Genomic DNA, 25,402 nt, shown 5'->3' on the forward strand with positions numbered 1-25,402 from the left:
AAAGAAACAACACACAGGCTGCCCACGAGGCAAAGACCAAGACACGAGCAATGATCTCTCATATATACGACTGGAATAAAGGAAACCTACATTCGGTACATAAAACGAATTACTTACCCAAAAATAGTATCAAAGCTCTTTAGATAAAAAGGTTCATCAGAGGAGGAAGAAATACAACGAAACTAAAAGAAAAATTAAAATACAGAAGAGTAGCTGTGAAGCGAGTAACAGATGAGTCATATTGAAATGCTCTAACGTAGTAGTTTTTCTTTTTAACGTTCCACGGCTCTGCTCCGAGGCTAAGGGAGACGTAATAATGAGATGGATAACGGTCGAATAAAAATAATGATTGATTCTTACAATTCTTGTGGTAATTCCTCCTTGTTCCAGATATGGTGAACGAGTTTGTGTTCTACAGTTTTTCCCCTCCAGCTAAAATGAACTCAGCCAAATTTTGTCTACACCTGGAAATTTTTGTTTCTTTAATTTCTTTAAAGTGATCTCTACTTCTGTTCGGTTAGGGTTTCGAATATACGGTTCTGCTGTCTGCATTTCTCTTTCTCCATAAACATTAGTTTTTGGCTGCGTCTTAAGCAAATCGTCAAAGAAATCTTTCCATCTATTCAAGATGCTATCTGTATCAGTGAGAATTGTTTCGTCGGCTTTCTTTAATATACAAGCGCGAATTTGATGGCCTTTAAATTCGTTGATGCGCTATACATGTTCAGAATGTTTTTTGTTTTACTATTGTCTTCAAGTTCATTAATTGTAGCTTTCAAGAACTCAAGTCACAATTTACAATTTCTACAAATGCAATATCTTTTACAACCTCATCTACTACGCACGCACATATATAGAGTGGTTATGTAGGTAGAAAATTTTTGCAAAACAAACTAACTTATTTTATGCAGTATGCCAAATAGCCAGATAAGGTACGAAAAATAAATGAGTTCTGAGAAATAAAAATCCGTACATAAATTCCCTAACCTTTCCAGGTTTTCCAGGCCTGTGAGAATCCTGTTATAGTAATATGAAAATTTATTCTTTTACTTACTGCGTCTAATATTTAAATGTACAATTAACTGTACTGTTTCAATCTTCCCTGACACCTTCCTCAGCGAACAGAGGGAATCTATCTTATTTCTCATAACGCACTCTTGCATTATTTTGTACATTAAACACTAGACACAGTAAATGAAAGAATACGTATACAAATTAGTCAATGATCGTTGGGCTATCATCCTATCTCCGAAATGCGACCTGGTCTTAACAGTTTACAATACTCTACCTCACAATATTCAGTCCCTTTTCATACTCTTCTATCATGTGGAAGCTCGACCTTTCAGTGCCACATGATAGAACTTAAAAAAACTTGGTTTGCAAATCTTTACTAAAACGCAACAAACTCGAGCCATTTCTGAAGCAGTTATTCAGGGTGACGAAAAGTGGATAACCTACGATAAAATGTGCGAAAAAAAGATCGTGGTCGAAGCCAGAAGCTAGTCTTATGATGCCCACAAGGTTATGCTGTTTATTTTGCAGGATTACAAGAGAATCGTGCATCACGAGCTGTGTTGTCGACAATTAGTGCTACTGCACCTAGCAATTCAAACGAAACGGCCAGAATTGGTCAACACAAAGGATGTTGTATATCAAACAGACAACGTCAGACCACATAAATCTTTAGAATGACAACTCAGAAATTGAAAGAACTTGGTTGGGAGGTTTTAATACATCCACCGTATAGCATGTACAGTCCGCAGCAAAAAACTTGCAACATGAGCTTGTAAGTTTATTGTGAAACTACGCCTAAACAGCACAAGGAATCAACATAACGTCTAAGTGGCACGAATCACGCCAGGAGAAACCTCGGCGTCCTCCCCTGCAATTTTGGAACAAAAGACTTCGTCGTTTCACAATAAACTTATATGCTCGTGTTGCAGGTTTTTTGCTGCGGACTGTACCTGGCACCGTCCACTACCGTTTATTTCAGTCCCTGCAAAAGTTTCTGAATGAGTTAACTTAGTTCTAAAAATGGGCTACGAAAACTTCAGAAACCACAAAAATTCTATAGCAACGCGATTATGATGTTACCAGAAAAATGGTAGGTGATCAAAAAAAATAGTGTATATGTGGTTTCATAATGTTATGTTCAAATCACAATAATATATTTTCAATTTTGACCTTCAAACCCTCTATAGTTTTCAGATAACCTTACTTACGTATTATATCTAGACAGTCACTATGATTGTGACTTAATAACTCTTGAACAACTCCACCAATCTCGATCAAATTTTTAACATAGAAGAGGTTCGAGCGTAGGATGATTTTTATAATTTCAGTTTGACTGTGCAACTTAGGAGAGGGGAGGGGAGAGATACACAAAAATGATGGATATTGGTGCCGAATCCATAATTTTCGGGGTCGCTGAGATGAACAGTGACACTTCCAATACGGTTTAAATCCAAACTCAGCCCCGCAACTTGGAGTGGGAGGTATATATCAGGGCTCATAGTAAATAGTTGAAAAGTGACCAAAACCACACACGAAAAAGTGACCAAAATCTCATCTTGCCCCTTTTTTTCCCTTTGTCAATGTGTCCATCACCTCTCTCTTTGTTTCTTGTTTTGTTTCATCTTTTCTTCTTTACTTCTTTTCGAGCTTCCTCCTTTCTTAGGTTTTCTAAGTATGCTTTGTAGTTACGGTAAGCAGAGTTAGCAGATGTAAGAAGCTTCTGAGTAAGTGGAACCAGTTCTGGCCTATTTCCGAATTTCTTCATCCCAGACATAGCATTGAGTTCTCAAAGCCATGAAATATTCAAATTCATCACCTACTCTTAAGAAGAACATACAAGAAGCATAACACAAGACGAACATGATGAACCACACAAATGCACAACGTTGAGCGGAGCGTTAATTATTACGAGAGAAAACTAAAAGACTATTATGATAGAAGAAAGAATAGACACAGAAGGGTTCTCAACCCAACCTTGAGAGCTTAAGCATCAACCAACCATCCACTGTGTTTTAGAAAGAATAAAAGTTGAAGTGAGAATAAAGCTGACTTTTTCACATGCGGCAGCAAGTACTGAAGCTTTCAGAAGAGTAATGAGTAACAAATTTCTGCCTTTTCCCATTTATTTTTATAATATTTTTCTTAGAAAACTGCCAATTCAAACATAAATCACACGGAAAAGTAACTTTACCTCCCAAAAAAGTAACGTTGTTAAAAAAGTGACTCGCTATGAGCCGATATATATGCGAGATTTAAATGTCGAATCCATACTTTTCGCGGTCGCTGGAACGAATAGTGACACTTCCGATGCCGTTTAAATACAAATTCAGCCCTTAATGTCCAAAATGCAACGTATTCTTCCCGTGCGAAGAACGGGTATTTTGCTAGTATATATATTGATACGTCTAACTTCTTTAAACTACTGAACAAAAACACTGAAATTCTGTACCATGCAAATATTGGCATGGATACATGGTTTTGCATACTTTGTGATACTACAAGATTAACAGAGTTGGCAACCCAACATAAAATTATATTTTTTTCAAATAACACTATGCCAGGTTATTACGTATTCCAAATCTCCATGTAAAAGGAAAGCATACAATATCAAATTTGTTATGTAGTGTTGCAAACTAAGGACGTTACAGTATCACAAACATCCAAATTAGGATGGTCTCTACAGAAGTAACAAGGCAAACAAGGAGCAACAAGGAAAACAAGAAGTAATAAGGTAATTCATATTCAAAGTACTTTAATGCTTAGTACTATAATCATGATACGACAGATTTCGAATGAATACGAACAAAATTACAAATTATAGCTGAAAATTATGCTTTATTCAGAGGCATTTATTTCGAGACTGTTGTAGAATCACCTAAAATTAGGTTTTTTTCAAGGTCTGTGATATAGCATCCTTAGTTTGCAGCACTACATAACAGGTGTAGTATTCTATTTTTTCGTTTTACGTATGTGTTGAGTTAAAATATGTAATAACCTCACGTAGTGCCATTTGAAAAAAATACAACTTTATATTGGGTTGGCAATACTGTTAATCTTGTGGTATTACAGATTACATCGAACCATGTTCCCCTAACGATATTTTACGATACAGAATTTCAGCGATTTTTGTTTATTAGTTTAAAAGTTACAAGGGTGTATCAACATAAATGATCCACCCTGAATATAAATGTGCAAAAATCACTGATGATATGGATGACACTACGGACGATGAAAATTACCGTGGTGAGGAACGTAAATGTTCATAACACACGGCTAATATAGAGTCTGAAGAACGCGATACTTCTGATCTTGATTTGATGAAGGGTTCTTAACATTTTATGACGCATAAATACTTTAAATTTGTTAATTTTATACTTATATATAAAATATCCCATACTTGTATATGCTACTGTGGCTTGTAATTGTTTGATGCACAAAACGTACAAACTGCCGGTAATTGTTAGAGATACTAAATTTTCTTTATAGTACGGAAAAATACAAAATTAGAAAAAAAACATTTAGATATTAAAAGAAATTATACCAAAACGTCTTTTCGTAAAATTTAGCTCCAAAATTTGGATGCGCATTAATACATGACAGAATACGGCAATTCTTTTGATATTTTCGCTTCGGAATTCCTCTGTTCCACATCTTGATCCGCTAAAGCGTTTTAGTGAAAGAGCTCACACTGCCTTTTCCTTTCTATAATATGTTTTCAATCTTTTCTGACAAGTACCGGTACTTAATTTATAGGCTCATATGTGATTCTTGAAGGTGAAGCAGAACATAAACATAAAGCCACTCTACCTTGAATCTAACAACACTATGAGCACTTTCGCTTAAATGCTTCATAAAATAGGAGGGAAGAAGTAGAAAAAGAGAGAAGAGAAAATAAATCAAAAATAGTGAGAAGCTATATATAACACAGGTTAAATATGTTTATTTTATACCTGTTATTTAATGAATCATGTATCTTCTACAAGATACGACAGAAAATTTTTAGTTTTAGATGTAAAACTGTGACTAGACTGATAATTTCACTTATGATCTTTTATTTCCGAATTGAACTATAACTCGTTGAATTTCTGGCGAAATGCTCGCTGAATAACAATAACTGGCTCATTGTTCTTTTAAAAACCCGACTGCTCGATATTCTGCTTACCAATGATCCATAGCGACTGAAATGATTTGAGCTGGCTACAATGTCGCGGTCAATCTCAACAACCACGTCTGCGCTAAAGTGATCAGAAACAAAGAAAAAAGAAGGAACGTGACGCCAGTCATGAACACGTCTTTGAGGTATGGGGAAAACATAAGGAAAAATGTGATTTTCAAAAGGTAGGTGCGATCTGCTAATTGTTGTAAGCAAAACACTTTTTTGAATTATAGTTAATTCGGAAATAAAAGATCATTTGTGAAACCACCGGTCTGGCCACATCTTCAATTTGAAAGACGTTAGGTTTTCCTGCCTAATCCTGTATTATATATATATATATATATATATATATATATATATATATATATATATATATCTGAGGGTAGTCCCGAAAGTATCCGACCTAACGAAGAAAACACAAAAAATTGATAATAACTATCTTTATTTTTCAACGACATAGTCTCCTTTTACCTTGAAGAACTTTCCTCAGCGATGCTGAATAGCTTCAATACTCTTTTATAATGAGAGTCGTCGAGCTCCTCAAACAATGCAATTTTATATAGTTCTTAACAAAAACTGATTATAATTAGAGAATGCATATGGGAAGTGATAGTTTTTTTAAATGGCAAGATGAAAAGAAAAAAAAAACTGGTTGAAATGTAGGTTCTCAAAACATTTTACACAAGAACATGTTTAATTAAAATATCCCCTACCAGAAGGCCGGCTGAGAAAAATGTGCAGTAGCTTTAAATATCCTAATGTAAGAATACTATACAGGGGTGAACCTCAATTAAACCGACAAATTTCGGGAAATGATTCTCGGCACCCAAACAAGAAAGAAAAATGTTTTTTAACTCTTCTCCAGGGCGCATAGTTTCCGAGCTAAAAGGTGCCAAAAGTGTGGAAAAATGAATTTCCGACGCCTATATTTCCAAAATTATCCAAAGTAGAGAGTGCTGATTAAAATCTCACAAAGGAAATTATATGTTCAGAACAGATAAGACTTCCTTAAAGAGATTAAGCTGCACTCTCTACGTTGGACAGGTTTGGAAATATAGGCCTCGGAAGTTCATTTTTCCATACGTTCGGCACCTTGTAGCTCCAAAACTATGTACCGTAGAGAAAAGTTAGAGGATTTTTTTTTCTTTCTTGTTTCGGGCTCGGGAATCACCTCCCGAAGTTTATTGGTTTAGTTAAGGTTCACCCTATATAATAGTAAATTTCCGTCAAAAACATTACTTCAAATAAACTAATATTATAGTAGTAGCACGTGAGTGTTGATGAACAATGACACCGCTAAGTTATGGAATAAAATACCACAACAGTATTTTACTACAAGCACTCCCATTTAAAGTACTCTTGTGGTATTTTATGCTAAGTACTGGTAGGACTTAGCGATGAGTAAGCTATTTCCTGCCATTTTTGTCAAATTAGTATTAGTTTAGAAGTAAAAAGAAAATTATCATATATAATACAAATTCTTAACATATTGTTAAACATTACTGCACTTTCTTCTTGGATGGAGAGTGGCCATCAGTTATATTTTATTTAAAACTGTATTGTAACATGAAAATTTAAAAAACTAAAAATGTTGTGGAACCACGCACATTATATGAACAAATATAGAAAACAACTTTCACAGTGAACAGTTTTTGACATTTAACTTCTAGAGTTCAACATCCCTTTTAACTTTTTCGCCTGTTCTTCCAACGCATCTACTTCTGCTTCGGCGTCAGTTAGTATTCTTTTCTTCTTCCAATTTTTTTATTCCAACTCTTTTATTTTCTTCTTAATATCTTTCTTTTCTCACGCTGCTCTGTCTTCTTTTTCACCACGGTCTTTCAGATATTCATTTCTTTTGCTTGATGCATTCCTCACACACTGGATCATACTCTTTGTGATATTCATATTACGTATGCCACCAGCAACACGCACAGCATCCAACACACCTCTCTGGGCAATCAAGCACTCCTCTTGGAGATTTTCAACAATGCACTCTTTGCTAATAGAGAAACTCCTTTTTCACTGCTGCGTTGCTATGGAAAAGTACACATATCTTATGCATGAATGTTTTAAAGGCATTGGAGACACCTTCTTTACTTAACAGATCATGGAGAAAAACGTCTAATCTGTCATTTTTGTAACTGAAATTTGATAGTTTTCGTGCTGTGTCTTGGTCTGAACAAAATTTTAAATATTCCCGTTTCACCATATCAGCATTTACAGGTGTTATTTGCTCCTTCTCGACAAATGTCTCCAGGGCGAGTGTGATACGTGATTCACGAAGGATTTCGTTGGTCATAGTTTCTGGAGACAAGCAATTTGCAGCTCCTTTACTTTTTCCGGTGATACACCTTTCGGCCACCGGGAATGGTGTTCACTGCGATATCCGCGGGCTTGGACTCCTGTTAAAAAGCTTCGGCACAGGAGTATAAGCGTAATGTGTTCAAGACCTGTCTACTACTCTGCTACAGAAACATGAAAACCAATGTCTTCACAAAGCAGCAAATAAGCTTGATTCATACTATGCAAATGAGCAGCAACTACAGAGAAAGCTTCTGGATTGTATGCCAGTATCCTCTCAGTGTAAGACACAAACTTAATAGATCATGAAATTTAACTTTTTCAATTACCTTACTCTCATCATCGGGAACTAATTTAGATCTTTTTGTAGTCACTGTTATTCACAACGACCATGCCAAACAAATAAAATCTTATTCAGTCTCTTCTTGTACCCTCAACATACTTTCCAAAAACATTCACCGCCTGCTCACGTCTGTCTGTCTGTCTTTTTCAACGTCTCCACTGAATAAGTTATTATTGGCTTTTAACTTATGCTGTAGTATGTAACTTTCTTGCATTTTACAAAAATATACTTATTCCATACCAATCCCAAAAACAATATTTTAAAAACAATTTTAAAACTTCCAGGTTCCTCGTCCAATTCCAGGCTATTTCCAGGTTTTCCAGGTCCAAAAGTAAATTCCAGGCTAATTCCAGGTTTTCAAGGTTTTTCAGGTCAGTAGACACCCTGTCAAAATACCCATTAACCGCAGATTTCATCTCTTAATTGTTGGCGAATCTTTTAACACCGAGCCATATTTTCAAGCTTGGGAAGAGAAAGCTAAAACTGGAGAATAGTGTGTGAGGAAGCAATTCGAACATTTAACTCATTGATTTTGGCCATCGCAATTATGGATGCGAACTGGTGCATTGTGTTCATGAAACAACACTTGCTTTCTCGTCAAATGCGGCCGTTTTTTCTTGATTTCATCACTCGAACGCTCTAATAAGTTTGCATAATACTCGCTATTCATTGTTTTCCCTTTTTTGAAGATAATCAATGAAAATTATTTCATGCGCATCCCAAAATACTGTCGCCATGACCTTGTCAGCACATGAAACTGTCTTCGCCTTTTTTGGAGCCGATTCTCCCCTTTCAGTCCATTGTTTTGACTGTTTTTTCGTCTCAGATGTGTAATGGACTATAGTTACGAATCGACGCAAAAACCCGGCTTTATTGCCACGAAACAAAGCCAAACACTCGATTGAAACTTCCTCACCACGCTGTTTTTTGTTCCATTGTGAGCAAATGTGGCACCCATCTCGCGCAAATCTTTCTGCTGTCCAAATTTTCAATGAATATGAGAGGTACAGTACTTTTTGAAATACCTACCATGATCTGCTAGCTCGTTCACTTTCAGTCGACGGTCATCCAGTATCATTTTCTGGATTTTCTTCACCATATTTGGTGTGGTCACTTCATTTAGTCGACCAATGCGATGTTCGTCTTTGTAACTCATACGGCCTTGTTTAAACTATGCCACCCAATATTTTACTGTTGTAAACGAAGAGCAGACTTCCCCAGAGCAGAATCTTACTCGGTTTTGATATTGGTTGGATTGAGGCCTTTCAAATGGAAGTATTGTATCACATAACGAGGGCCCATTTTTTCCATGTTTACCAGTTGATGAGAGTTTACTACTGATGGTTGCAAACAAATACTAAGCAAGGTAGCATCTTCAAACTTAAGCTTTATAAGGTTGACACTTTCGACTACAGTAATGTTTTTCAAGCAACAAGCGCTACTTCTAGCGCGTCGGATACTTCTGGGACTACCAACGTATATATGTATGTAATTAATTTGCTTCACTTACCTGTTAACCCCAAATACAAGCCCATCTCCAGATACCTCTGAGCTTGTTCAGCTGTACCAGTAAAACAATGAACTACAGCTGCTGGAAGCAGATCCTTGTATTTTTGTAAAATATTAAGAAGATCTTCATGTGCATCACGTTCATGAAGGAACAATGGCTTGTGTACATCACAGGCCAACTGAACCTACAAACAATATAGAAAATTAAATTAATTACAACGAAAATTAATACAACTGAACAATGAAACCTGATTCTTATTGATTTTTAGTGCTGAAAACGAATTTGAAAAATAAAATCGAAAATTAGATCTTATTTTTGTTTTACCCCCGTGTCTAATAACAACATTATAGTAGTGAACATATTCGCCACATTTGTGGCACAATGTCACATTGATGTGGCAACACTGGAAGAGCTATACCAAAGCTAAGTTTCTTTCTGTATCTTATTTCAGCTGTGTTCTGATAGTGTACAAAACACTTAATAACATTTATCAGAATACTCGATGTGTTTTTGTGAAGTGCTGCACATAATAGTAATAATAATAATAATAATAATAATAATAATAATAATAATAATAATAATAATAATAATAATAATAATAATAATAATAATAATAATAATATGTCTGCATGTGTATTTGTGAGAAGTTGCTCGGAACACACAAAAATTGTGTAAACAATGCGGACAATATATGCTCTGTGTGGGGGGGAAGTTATTATTATTATTATTATTATTATTATTATTATTATTATTATTTCATAAAAACAGTATACATACTCATTAATCAAGATCAAGGTAATGTTTGGGCACCTTATATTATGCCAGCAACCTAAGAAACTGGATAAATGAGAAGAGACGTTCAATGGCTTTTACGCTGCCTATGATTTGGAGGGAACCAAGTGACCACATTAGTAACTGCTACTTTTGTATAGTTCCTCCCGTTCGGAAGGGAATTTCTAGGAAGAAGCGGACATTTATCTATCCTAACATTCCATCTGCAATATGACCAGTTTCACGTGGAGAAGGGTTACTTGTCAATCACCAATCCAAATAATCTGATTTTTCGTCCGATGATGATCAAGAAGTTGAGTTTCCTGGACCAAGTACTTCGAAGAACCCTGAATTTGTAAACGTACCTTCAAGAGAATCCCATAGACTAACTCAAAAGTAGTTAAGTGATCTTAATAAGGATTTGGACCTCTCAAGAAGCAAACCCGTACTTTCAGCGTCACGGTTATAACAATGGAACTGACTGCAGGAAGGAAATATTTCAGTGTATCGGAATAGAGAGAACAATTTCTTTTCATTTTTTACTATGCAAGATATACTTGTGGCTTGTGTAAACATAAATGACCTTATGAACGCTCGTAAAATGAATTACAATCCTACGATGTGGAGGTTGTTCATAGATTTTTCAAAGGTGAGTCTAAAAGCGTCCTTTTACATATTGAAAACGAGCTTTCTTCTATTTCGGTTGGTCATGCAGTTCATATGAAGAAATCGTATGAAAACTTGAAACGTTTCCTGTGAGCCATCCAATATTGTGACTTTCAGTAGCTCGTTTGTGGTGACGTTAAAGAAATAGTGCTGTTGCTAGGTATGCAGTTAGGTTATACAAAATAATGTTGACTTATTCGTAAATCAGACAGTAGGGTTTGTGCTTCTCATTACTGCAGAAGTGACTTGCGTACTAGCAAAACTCTTCAATTAGACGTGAAAAACGAGCAACATGTGCCACTTGTAGATCCTAAACGAATTTTACTTCTCCCGCTACACATAAAATTAGTTATGAAACATTTTGTTAAGAGTATGAACGACGAAAGGGAAGCCGATGAGTATTTAAAATTCTCTCGATTAAGTGATGCCAAAGTTAAACGAGGGCATCTTCATAAGCTCACAGATTCGACAACTATTCAGAAACCAACAACTCAATGAAATATTAGAAGATGACAAGAAAAGCTGCGTGGGAAAGAATTTTGTTCAGTGTTTGCAAAGACACCGAATAACATATTACACAGAAGTTGTCATGCTACAAAAAACCTCGTTGCAGTATGTCCCTAAAACTCCAGTTTATTCACTCACACCTAATTTCTTTTCTGAGGATTGTGGACCAGTAAATGATGAACATGGCGAACGTTTCATCAATATATTGTAGCCATGGAGAAGAGATGTGAAAAACAGTGGAGTCCTACCATGTTGGCCAATTACTGTTGGACTATTGCTAAGGATACTCCACACGTAACCTATAAAAGGCAAGGAATCCAAGAGGTCTATCAATTACAAGGGAATTCAACTTTTGCCTATATTGAAGTATAGTTGTTAATCTGAACATTTAATTTGTATTGAACTTGTACCCGTCAAACTTTTAGGTTTTATCTGTATCACATTTAAGTCCTTATTTCACTACTTCGGTATTATTTTATGGCCATCGCACTTGTATATAGAAAAAAACGGGTATTTCTAAATATATATTTTTCTAAATTTTAACATTAACACTGAATTTGTCATAACGGTTAATGTTTATCTTGTGCATTAGAGTTTAATTTTTTGTATTGGAACGCTTTACAAATTTGTTCTACTACCACTATTTGAAACAGGCTACACGATATTGATTTGCTCATTTTAATATGCACATACAAGGGTAAATAAATGTGTATTAGTATACTTCTTAATTTTATCTAAACTTGTTATAATGGATAAATAAATGTGAAGAACCACAGCTACTTACAAAGATTTTGGTTCAATGTTTTCACAACTTTCTCATTCTAATTACATTGGAAAACACATTGATACTTTTTTTTTCTTTCTTCCAGAACCGGAGCTAAGTATACTATCGTACATAACAGGGCAATTTTGCAAAAGTAAAGCTAAGCATAATTATACTTTCATTATCTAATTCTGTTATACCATACTCAAATGAATCGGGTGGCTAAGCGGTTAGCGTACGCGCCTTTGGCGTGGGAGACCCGGACTCGATTCCCCAGCGAGAGCTCAGGTGGTTCAGATTTCACGTTAATCAGTAGGTCCACGTCTCATATAGCCTCGCTGCTGAACGGGACGTTAAACTTAAAATCAACTCAACTTAACTCAACTCAAATGAATCGGTAAAATGAAAGAATTTACATACACATTTTTGATCAACGGATGAGGCTGATTTACCATAAGCCATGTTCCCAACAGATAATCCAATGAAACATATGTTAAAGTACTACGTTAGTTAATACGAAAAACCACATTAGTTTTTGCAAAAGGTCAAACAGAGGCGAAAACTGAATTTATAATTAAAATAAAAGTCTATGGGAAGAGTACAAAAATACGCATAACTTAAAAAAAAAAAAAAAAAAAAAAAAAGTGTGGATTTTTATTACATATTTCAATATTACTTAGTAAGTCCTTTAAAATGAGCGTACACCTGTATTGAGGAAATGTACCATTGGCGAGCTATGGCCAATCAAAATATAAGGTTTGGACTTTAACTATTTGCAATATATGACGTTAACTGTTGTCTCTGTTATACAAACAAAAGAACGTAATAATTTGTATAAATCTTTTAGAACCAAAAATTTACGACCTTTAGCATGTAGTCCAACTACGCTGACCACTCGACCATATGTTTTATGTGATAAGCAGCATTTTATTAGGCTTTTATGTTTAAAATATCACTTTGATCTAACTTTGATTGACCATAGGTCGCCAATGATACATTTGCCCAAGGCGAGTGTAGGCTCATTTTAAAAATCTTGAAATATATAATAAAAACACAAACATTGTGATTCTCAAAAAAACTTATGTCTATTTTTGTATTTTTCCCATAAACAATAGTGATAATTCAAAATTGAATTTTCGCGCCTCTGTTTGAACTACGCCCAATCTAATATAGTTTTTCGCATTAACTAACATATATAAGTTTCATTGGATTATCTGCTGGGGACATGGTTTATGGGAAATGAGCCTCATTCTTTGCTGAACAGTGTTTAAGACATGCATTCTAAAATAATTTGATGAATAATCCCAAAGATGAAAGAATTACGTACTAATCGAAACTGTGTGAATTTTATATCTACTGATAGAAGCTAGAGTACATATTCATAAGGGAAGATAGATACTTTATGCCTCCGTGTTCGTTACTGTAATTGTATATTTCTTTCCTCGCTGTAACCAGTTTCATTACTGCATCACTGGATAATTACATTTACGTCTTCTATTGTAGTTTTAGTTTTCCTATAAAAAAGAATTTGCACCGAGTTCTCCGTGGGCTTGATTTCGGTTTCGATTGCCCTTAATTATTGTCCATGTATTTAACAAATTCATCAGCCATTTTTATGAAAAACTATTGTTCTATTTAATACTTTAGAATTACACAATACATTTCTTAATTTGTTGTTCGAATGCCGTTGCCACTAAATTAATTTTTTCAAGCTTTTATGAACACTATTTTCACTAGCAGATTACGGTCTTATACGTCTGACCACTTACTCGGAACATGTGTAGTATGCGTTTAAGATTTCTTCTAAGCAAATTAAAGTCCTTTACTTTATTTTAGTTCACGGTATGATGCTGCGAAGCAAATTTTCAACAGACAATTCAAATTATCCGGAAAAGGTAAGGATCCGGCGGCGTACCAATAAAACTGGTGCTGACGACGTTCCCAGCGAGGAAAGAAATAACCAATTAAAGTAACAAACACGGAGACACAATGCAATTCACTTTTTCTTCTACGAATTTTAAATTATTGAACTTTTCAGAGCAAATTAGCTGCAAAAACAGACACTTTTTGATCTAAGTTTTTGCAGTAGAAATATACAACATTCAATATTGAAGAAAATAAATAAAATAAAATAAAATAAAGTTGTTCTTTAGACACAATGATTTTCTTCTTCATACAATACATACACACACACACACACACACACATATATATATATATATATATATATATATATATATATATATATATATATATATATATATATATATATCGAAAATAAAATAAACTATTTGATAATACTAAAAAGTAAGGATAATTTTTAAGCAAAAGGTAAGTTTACGTACCTGTTTTTCAAAGACCTCCCGCTGAACTTCTACCGGTGAGAAATTGCGATTATAATCTAATCCGCATTCACCTATTGCGACACACTCTGGGTTTTGTGCAATATCTCTTAAATCACTATAGTATCCCTCTTCCCAGGATTTTGCATCATGAGGGTGTACTCCTGGAATGTAAATTTGCGTTCCGTAATTGACGAACACTTGTACTTATCGTAAGGTAACGTCAACGTAAATTAAAATTAGGTAAGCTGTATAATCTAGTACTTTCTACAAATGTTCTGTTGTACAATATTAACTCGACAAAATAATATTTTTTTTTTTCCACAGCAACACACTACATGAAAATATTACTGCATAATTTATTCTCTTTAAACGGGAATCAATGCTTGGCCGGTATATTACCAGAATCCCGAATCCCTGCCGAATTGAATACGAAATCTCACGAATATAGTGCCTTCATTTGTATATGTCGCAGTTCTTCCAACTAGAATCTTACGATTTTATTCTTTGGAAATATGCCTGTGACACAAGTAAACTATGATTCATGCTTAAGGTAACTACTGGTCTTTAATGTTCAAATTCTTAGTTTTTATGAAAGAATTAATACGACTTCCTTTTGCTTTATTGCTGGGTAAAAAGTATCAAAAGTACATGTATTTCTTTGCGATACAAGGTCAAGACTTTAATTTCAACCGACACAATTACTTCGAAGAAAAAAAAATGTCTTGGGAAACTACGCACTTGATCATTGGTAATACAACTGATATGATGCAAGCAGAGATCTCAACTTGCTAAAATTCGCTCCACAGATAAGTATTTTTTACTGACCACTATGTTTCTCTCTACCTAATTTTCTACGATTAGCATAGTGCTTTCGGCGTGGAAGATCTGACCGCAGGTGAATAGGTTACTGCTGATGGAAGAGGAAGGTCCACATGACACATCGAAAACAAAAAACGATCGGCAACCGCTACACGCGTTGTGGAGTGGAGGGCCAAACTTACGTGTTCTGTATGAAGTGTTTTTAGATTTTTTGTCTACCCCTGTGTATATATAAACTTGCTGTGTAGAAAATTGAATGCGTGAGTGAACTTCGCATTGAACTTGCGAAAACATTATTCCATTAAAACTGCATTACCCTATGTACAACAAGAGGTTACGCCTAGCACGTCACACCAAGGATGGAGAAAAGAATATTACATTTTCTGGGACAGAAAATAATGATTCATGTGGACATTTATTAACCTTCCCTTGGTATGCGGTGTTATGCGTAACCCATGATTCCACTTTTAATATCACCATCACTTTGAAACCAGCAGGTCTTTTCCGTTTAGGTGTACGACGTTTTGCCGTACAATGGAAGACCCGTAGCGATGCCTAGTGTCAGGATCTTCAACTCTAAATATAACCAAGCTCATGCACATTATGGTAACACATTACACCAAGGGAGAGTACTTTATGTCCACCACAAAAACTTTTCTCTTAAATTTTGGGTTATTTTCTAGAAATTAAAAGTATTAAACATACAACTAGAGATATCCATACGAAAATGCATTATATTAGAATTTATCCGTGTATAATTTCGATATATTAGGAAAAAAGCTTTCTATGTAGAAAACACTTAAAATTGAATGCGTGAGTGAACTACGCATTGAACTTGCGAAAATATTATTCCATTAAAATTGTATTAACCTTACGTAGACCAAGGGTTACGCATAACAGCACACACCAAGGGACGGAGGGTCAAAAAATGCCCACCATATAAATCAGAATTACAGAAAATAAAATTTATATTATTTTTGAAACACAAAATCTGAGTCCTTATCCTGATAAAGGTGGGGACAATTTTTAAACCACCTTTGTGTACGCAGGATTAATAATAAACAATACATAACGCTGAACTTTTCCTGACGCATTGCATTGTTAATAATATGCTTTCATGTGTTACTATGGGTAATATTTTGCATTCTTACTTCTAAACTTTTTAAACAGAAGACATCTGAACGCAAAGTCTCGTATGGGCATCTTAGGGAGGGACTCCCCTCCCCCTCTTTTCTTCCATTCTAAGTCAAACATATAAAAACGCTTAAAAACTGTTTAATTATTTTATATGAAAAGTCCAAATACCAAACTTCTGGTCTCTAACCTTGACAGATTTCGCGAAATGGACATCTTAATTATAAAATTGCAACTCCTCTCTTTTCAAGTATTTTTTTTTTCTTCCCTTCTAGAATAAATATTTAAAAAAATGCTCAAACACGTGTTAAATTAATTTAAATCAAAAGTCCAAATACAAAATTTAATCTCTACCGATAAGGAATTCCGAGTAATTATAATCCCATTCTTTTATTCCTGTCCACACAATTGTCATCCCCTCTAGGACAAACATCAAAAGGCATTTAAAATGTCAATATTTAGAGATTTCCAGTCATGGACTCGTATTATTTGTAATCCTCGCTCCTTTTACTGCCCACACTCTTTTCTTCTTTCTTGAATTACATAATAATAAAAAGAAGTTGAAACATGTATTTAATTATTTTAACTGAAAAGTCCATATACCAAATTTAATGTCTCTAACCCTTTAGAGATATGGTCATTTTAACATCCACTGCCATCCTTATTTCCCCCTTCCTTGTCGATTTTCGAAAATGCTCCCTTCGTGGTACCTTACGTCACAAATCGTATGCACTGTCCAAATATGAAGTTTTTAGCTCAAACAGTTTGACCTGGACGTTGATCAAGGAGTCAGCATTTAAGACGACTATTTTTATTTATACAGTCATACAGACTACAGAAAAATAATAGCTATCAAATTTCGGGAGGTAACTATACCAAAGGAAAGAAACAAATTCTACTAAACTGAACAGAAAACAGCTTCCTTTCACAACCATCAAGTCACGAAGCCCTATTAATTTTTGGCTGGTTTACGACATTAAAGTTCCGCTCAGTACTGAGGCTATATGAAACACAAATGTACAACATAATGTGGAATCTGAAACCATGTGAGCTTCCAGCAACAAGAGCACATAGGGTACGCATATAACTATTAGGTTTTCAAGTGTCTTAGTTTAACCTTTACAGGATGGATAGGGATTTCAAGAAAATCACAAGACCTTTACGTTCGCGGCTCTAGTACCCTTTCTAATTGTCACAGGGACAAGAATGATACTTCGTTATAAATGTTGTGGAACACAGATTCCAACGATCTAACTTTTGTGCTCCCCGTGTCAAACTCGTAGAAGAAGAAGAATTTTTTGTATTGTTTTGTTTTTGGAAATTTATGAAAAGCTGCCAACACTATTACTTGTCGTACGCAGGAGAAAAAATATTTCCACGTGTACTCCATACATTGGGTACAATACTGTAAAAAAGTTAAGAGCGAAAGTTCAATACCAAGTGAGAAAAAATTTCAAACTTGTTTCCTACGACAGGACTCATGGTCTGGTCTCTTGTAAATAGTTGAAAAGTGACCAAAAGCACACGAAAAAGTGGTCAAAAGCTCATCATGGTCCTTTTTCCTTTGGCAATTTCTCCATCACCTCTCTCTCTGTTTGTTGTTTCATTTCATCTTTTCTTCTTTAGTTTTTTTGAGCTTCCTCCTTTCTTAGGTTTTCTAAGTATGCTTTGTAGTTACGGTAAGCAGACTTAGCAGATGTTAGAAGCTTCTGAGTAAGTGGAATCAGTTCTAGCCTATTTCCGAATTTCTTTATCCCAGACATTATATTTAACTTAGCATTGAGAATTCTCAAAGCCATGAAATATTCAAATTCATCACCTACTCTTAAGAAGAACATACAAGAAGCATAACACAAGACGAACGTGATGAACCATACGAACACACACACACAACGTTGAGCGGAGCGTTAACTACTACGAGAGAAAACTAAAAGACCATTATGACAGAAGAAAGAATAGACACAGAAGGGTTCTCAACTTCACCTTGAGAGCCTAAGCATCCACCAATCATCCACTGTGCTTTAGAAAGAATAAAAGCTGAAATGAGAATAGAGCTGACTGTTCCAAATGTGTCAGCAAGTACTGAAGTTTTCAGAAGAGTACCTCGTTGGAAAGCTTTTGGACACAGATTTTAATGAGGTAACTTTTGTGCCTTCCGTGCCCGACCCGTAAAAGAAGAATAAAGAAAGGTGATTTTTTTTGAAAAAACACATTTTCTCGAAGTAGGCAACACTGTTATTTGTCGTGCGCAAGAATGGCCATACACAGGGTATCATTAGTTAGAATGTTCATTTATCTTTATTGACACCACTTTCTATGCTTGTAGCTCCTTTGGGAGGAGAGTTTCCCTCCTCCAAATGCTGAGGAGGGGGAGCTAAAAACAAAAATCCTCCCTCTTTTCCCTACTGGACTTCCTATGTCGACGAAATGCACATTGTTGGGAACTTTCATCTTTCCCGAAGAGATAGACACCTAAATCATCTCTCTAGGTTAATAAGGCGCGGGGCAATGGAGGTTTAAAGTGCTGGCTCAACCCTTGAGCCGTTCGTCCTGTAAAGATTAAAATGTACGAAACCCAGATCAAGCGGTTCAAGAACAGTACAAGAACTGACTTCTATCGAAAAATCCAGGCTTGCGAATCGTATCGTACCTATACAATGGATTTTTGAAATTGAATAAAATTCCTAGATTTTCTGTCATTATCTTCTAAAATTCCTAATTCACGATCTAAAAAAATTAATATCTGTATGAAACCTATACTGATCTTTCTACAGTTTCTCGAATCTCTTGTACTAGTTCCATCGTTTTCAATTTTGGTCGTTTTAAAATGTTCATTTTTCGATTTTTGAGCATCTTATAAATCTGAAACAAGGCAGTTTTACGACCCACGTTTATTCCGACTGTACAGGGTGGTCCAAAAGTAGGTATACACCCCTGCATTGATCAAGTATAACATTCTAGCTTACAGGTTTATTTTCTTCAGCTCTTCCGAGCTTAAGATATAAGTAAAAAGACATTCAGAAAAAATAATACAGAAACTAAGTCTACTTGATGGATAACAATAAGAAATTATATAAAAAGCAATGAATTGATCAGTATGGGACTGTATACATACTTTTGGGCCACCCTGTATTTTCATTTGGCATAAAAAATAACCTGAGGAATTTTGATCGCGTTATTTATCTACAACGTGCATATTTTCTATAGAAATAATAGTAATAATAGCATTCTTTCGGGTTATCAGTATTTTCCAATTATCTGCGACAATCCTCCTGGTCACTAGGAAACTATTGCCTATCCTGTAAATTGGATAATTTCTTACCTGCTGTTGAGTACAGAGAGCCTGGATATATCCTGGTAAGGCGTAAAGCTTCCTTGCTAGTACGAAGTGATGTTCCTGTAACCATTATCTTCTGGACACCTGAAATATTATCATTAATGAAACAAATGGAAACATGATCAATTTATTATACAATACTGTACTACACCTATGATAAGATTTGTAATGATACTGAATTGTCAAAAAAACTTTGAGCATATTTCCATAACACTTCCTGATTTTCAATCACCCGAAATCTAATGATCAGATAAGATATAACCAATAATTTATATAAATACATGTAAACAAGTTACATAAATTATATCTGGTATTCAATGAACGCATCATTTACCTTCCTCAGAAACAAATACCTACCTGCTTTGATGCTTGATCCTAGTTTCAGAATTCGGCTGTGAACACAGATCTCAGATCTCAGAAAAGTTGGCAAAAGTAAACGGTTAAGGGGGCGCGCTGGCTCAGTGGTAGAGCGTTCATCTCTGGTGCTTGGGATCCCGATTCGATCCCAGCTCACGCCGTGTGGATTTTGTGGTGGACAAACACCGTGCTCGTGGGTTTTGTCGGGGTTCAACCGTTTCCTCCTACTTTCTTCATTTCCCCATTTCATTCATTTCTCATCATCACCGTCTCCTTTAGTCTAACCGTAAGACGTAAAACTGAAAGATTTCATTTCATTTTGTAAATGGTTAAACTGGAAACACAGGCTGTTATTAGTAATTTATGGAAATTAGCCTGTGCAAATATATGTGGCTGTACACTGAATTTTGTGTGATAGTAGATTCTGGTGGATGGAAATATCCAATTAGCAACGAAGATGTATTTTGAGTATTAAGGTAGATTACTGAAGTTGTAAACGGGCTGCGAATAATCCCAGGTAAACATACTGAGTGAACAAAAGGAATATGAAAAGCTGCTAGACTCTTCTTGTTACAGCGCCGGTTGTGTTTAACAACAAGGACATGTTTATTATTCTGTCTACAATCACATCATTGAAGGTGCCTTCCATTTCAATGCAGCAGAGCATGTAAAATCATCATCATCTCAGATATTGTTGAAACTTTTTTATAGCAACTAGAAATGTTTTAAGAGACCCTTATTTTTTGTTTTGTCAAAAGAAATTTTCCCGCCAAGTAGTGGGCCGTCAAAGACGGGGAGTACAATTTATGGATTGTAGAAGACATAGAAAATGGTCAACTTCGGAGCCCCACCATTCAGCTATGGAGACAGATAGAGTTATAATTCTTGTTGTGGTATGTACATAGGGATATAAATTAACTATATTTTATTATAGTTTGGTTTGCGCATGCGTATCTTTTTGTACATAAATTAACAAATGAACGTCAGTTTATCTGAAAAGTCGAAGTTGCGAATTTTTTTCGAGCACTTCCAGTTCGAATTTTAAAATTCTGTTTTCACGGTTGGTAAGACCTAGTTACCCGCTTTCCGAAAAAAGAAAAATTGTATCGCTTCTGTGTGCAACCGTTATGTCGCAAAAAATTCGAGAAATTGTCAAATTTTCAAAAATCTCTATTTTTGGGTGTCATTTTCTCGAAAACACCATATCTGAAAATCATGAAATTTTGTTAGATGGTTCAACTTTACATGAATAATAAACACACCAAACATCATTCTCAACCAATGCTTCATGAATTAACTATTAACAATTTGATGATGATGTGATTTACATTCATTAAATGTAGAATAAAAGTGTTTCCTGACTGTATTTTTATTATTATTTTGATCAAAAATGTCTCTGAAATATTAAAATGAGCGTCCTCCCTAATCCATTTTCTTAAACAGAAGTAATCTGAGATGGAAATTACGATTACGAAACACACAAATTCTAAGTTTACTTGAAACGGCTATCCAATAAATTCTGATGATCTATAAAAAGCCTGAACTCTTACCTCAGTGGATTTGGAATGCTTCAGACAAAGTCCCAATAAGTTCGATGTCATTACAGTGATCGAAAATAGACAAACAGTTTAAAAAAATCGAAACGTTTTCTTACGCGTTCCATCAAAAAAAAATACGGACTTTTTTAAACAGAACAATCCCAGCCTAAGAATGGGTCACTCGAAATTTTATGGCACTCGACCAAAGTGGGTCAGCCCGCAACCTGCGAGGGAAGTGTGTGTGTGTTCTGCAAATTTTAAGTTAGCTACTACTGCGTTGCAACAAATCAAACGTGAAGCCTGTATTGAAGCTGTCATGAGTGACTATTTTCTTTAGTAGTATGATCCGTAGAAAATGACAGCTGTCTTCTTCAAGAATGTGGTGAATGTCCTGGATGAATACATCAAGAAAATCTAAAGAGAATTAATTGCTACCGAAAAGCACCGTATAAAATTTCAAGATACAAATTCTATTTTACTTAATGTGGATTTCGCTGAAAACTGGATTGTTATTGTTCAAAGTGAAATTCAGAGTTATCACCGGAAAAACGAGCAAATTTCCACCTTTACGACAGTGGTATATTATTATGAAACAACTGACAGTTTTGTTGTAATAAGTGACGAGAAAACATGATTCGGCTCATGTACTCATAGACATAGACAAGATTCTAAAAATACTCGAAGAAAAGTGAAAATATAGGTTATAGATAAAGGTTCGAATACGTGAAAATAATTGTCTACAATTTCCCAACCGTGTCTGTGATTTCTGATGGTGCTGCATCTCACTTTAAAAATCGCTTTCAGATGTTCGAGATGCAGACAGATGTACCAGCTTGAAATTTTGGTTTAACACATATTTCTAACGCTCTTTAGAGATGTAAAGGTATATTTTCAAATGCTTTTTAAAATTTAATCTTGGCAGACCCTATGATATTCTAAAACGCGATGGAGATACCTAATTACTTTACGATGTAATTGCTTCAGGGATTCTTATCAACCTTCTATGACTGGTTTCGGATATTTTACGATCTCTAACAAAAAAAAAAAAAAAAAAAAAAAATCCTATAACTGTCTGGTGTTCTCTTTATTTGATAACATCTTGATAGTCGTTAGACATATCGAGTTCTAGTTTTTGTTGGACACATCTCTGCAACGTTCTTCAGAACTGTTAAGACATGTTTTGGAAATATGTATATTAGTAGTTGTATAAACCTGCTGGTAGGCCCAAACTCCATAGCGGTATACACTTGTTTAGGACTGGAACTGTTATTGGAATTGTTGTTAGGCATCAGTAACTAATTTTTCGATATTGCACAGTCTAGTACGCATACCCCACACACCTATAGTGTTGTTTTTATTTAATGGTTTCTCTGTAACGTTCTTCAGAACTTCGTTAAGTCATATTTTGCCAATTTTGGTTAATATTTATTAAGTTTCACGAATTAAATGGAACACCCAATCGCAATAGGGATGTATGCTTGCTTTAGATTATAAGTGTCCTTGGAGTGGTTGTTAAGCCTCGGTAATTAATTTTGCAAAATTGTACCGTCTAGTACGCAAACCCCACATAACTATGGCGTCGCTCTCTATTTCCACATATTTTGGTTATCATAAGGCGTACCGCGTTTCGCTTTCGGTAATTTCCTTACATCATTCTAGAGACGTACATTTCAAATGGGATACCCACCTACTTTTGCGTAATAATACATTTTGAATTATTGTTAAGTCTGAATAAATACTTTTTCAAAATTCACCATCATTCTATTCGAAAACAAGTGTGTCATCTGGATCCAACCAGCGTCCATTTCAATGGCAAGGCTATATGAGATGTGAACCTACAGGTTAACGTGGGATCCGAACCATATGAGCTCCCGCCGGGGATAGAACCCGGATCTCCTACATCAAAGGCGCGTACGCTAACTGCTTAGCCATCAGGGAACTCTGCCCTGAAATCAGAAAGCTGATGAAAGACATACAGTTTGAAAGTAGTTAATAGCAGGATGCCTCTCCCTAGATTTGCAATTACTGTCCTAGAAAATGTACGACCTGTGAAGCTCTATGTATTCAAGTAATCACTTGTACGAATCTGTAACGCTTAAGTGATAAATTTACACACAATAATAGAATATTTGGCTAATGTTTAGCAGAAGGGGTCCAGGAATTATTTCTAAAAAATGCTACAATTTCGCTAATTTCTGTTCACATTAGGGTAGTTTATGTTAGGTTAGGTTTGTTTGGGTTAGTTTAGATTAGTCTATGTTAGTGTAGGGATCCATCATAATTTTCAAAAAAAAAAAAAAAAAAAAAAAAATCCCAAGATACTTGCATCATCCATTTCTCCTGTAAATTTTGTGCTTTTTACGTGCTTCCGCACCCTTTCTGCTAAACAACCCGAATACTTACAGCTATTTCTCTGGTGACATCCTCAACTTACTGCTAAATGAGTGTAGTATCTGATCTTCTGGTCCAAATACTTAAAAACTATGGCTAAATTAGTGAAAAAAAATGGAACAATGGCGTTGTTAAACTTAATATACAACACAGAAATTATTTTTATTTAAATGTATACTTTTTTCTTTTTGCGCTGGGATATTCTCATGCTACAGTAAAACAAATGGTGGTTATTTGATCATGTCCTGCGCCAAGCTAACACAACCTAGCTGTTAACTATGATGTGAGTTTTAATTTTCCTTGCACTTGTATTTAGAGCGAAACATGAGACTAGATGGAACAGCTTAAGCTCACTATTATATTTACCTGAATCTTTTGCCCTTTGAACAACAGAATCCAAGTCTCTAGAGAACTTTTTATTTGTTAAATTGGCACCGATGTCGACTAATATGTAGTTCTCGTAACACTCCAATAAATCTGCTGGTGTTGTGTTTTCCTGTGCTTCTGGAACATTTTCATCTGATGCATTGCTTGCCATTTTCTACCTTGAAATTATGACTACTGTTAGTTAATATTTCCTTATTTACTTTTTTAAGTGCAAATGCTCAAGGTGTGGCCACAAGCAAACCTGGCCAAATTTCACAGATGAGCACTACTCACGCGCCTAGCACTTTCGTAATTCCTTCTGGCAAATATAGCATCTCATATCTCATTACTCTGAACCAGAAACATACTAAACATATGTATTGTTCACTTGGAATTTAGCAACACATACAAATTATAACACAAATCATAAAATCTTTGAAGCTTTAACTACTACGTCTCTGACTTCCCTTCACCGACGTTCATAAGATTGACCATGTATGCTGTTCAGACAGCACTATTCTACCTTGCAGCAACCGGAAGTTACGTTTGCTGCTCATCGATGAGAAAGAGCAAAGGTATTTCGCTCACTTTCAGTGCAGAAATATTTACGAAAGTTTCGTTATTTCTGCGTTCAAATAAACTATCCTGAGGAATAAGTCATAGCCCTAGTCATAAAAAAATGTCTATTAGATTTTTAGTTTTTCTGTCGAAAATTGCTTCAATTGTTATTCAAACGGTATTTATTTTGTTTCTGTTATATCAAATGATTTAGAAATTAGATTATAACTAACTCTGGGGACCTGCAAGGTAATATTTCGCACGTTAATAAATAGACCAAGGCGTACCACCATACAAAGTTTGATCACGATCGGAAAATGTGAATGTATGGGTATTTGCTTTCGAAAATGATCAAAAAAAAAAAAATCGCCCGACAAAATCTCGGGAACCATATGCCTGAACAACATAATATTTCATACACTTATGTACGAGGTCAACATCTACCATAATGGCAAATTTGATCCCGACTGGATTATTTACATATACACATGATTTTGTTGTTTTAATGTGACTCAAAATTTGA

The 25,402-nt window shown here is 35.2% G+C and overlaps 1 protein-coding gene across 1 annotated transcript in view; it reads right to left on the minus strand.

Annotated features, from left to right (window-relative positions):
• The window catches only part of LOC145664293 (3'-5' ssDNA/RNA exonuclease TatD), a 32,198-nt gene extending 7,368 nt beyond the window's left edge, over nt 1–24,830 (minus strand). Inside the window, exons 1-4 of the mRNA XM_081730830.1 lie at nt 24,322–24,830; nt 19,655–19,753; nt 14,380–14,540; nt 9,328–9,511 (exon numbers count right to left, since the gene is read on the minus strand). Of these exons, the coding sequence (XP_081586956.1) occupies nt 9,328–9,511; nt 14,380–14,540; nt 19,655–19,753; nt 24,322–24,493 (616 nt within the window). The 5' untranslated portion in view covers nt 24,494–24,830. The remainder of the gene's footprint in view (nt 1–9,327; nt 9,512–14,379; nt 14,541–19,654; nt 19,754–24,321) is intronic.
• Nucleotides 24,831–25,402: the final 572 nt, after the last annotated feature.

The sequence above is a fragment of the Thermobia domestica genome, chromosome 11, assembly GCF_964235325.1.
Source record: "Thermobia domestica chromosome 11, izTheDome1.hap1.1, whole genome shotgun sequence".
NCBI lineage: Eukaryota > Metazoa > Arthropoda > Insecta > Zygentoma > Lepismatidae > Thermobia > Thermobia domestica.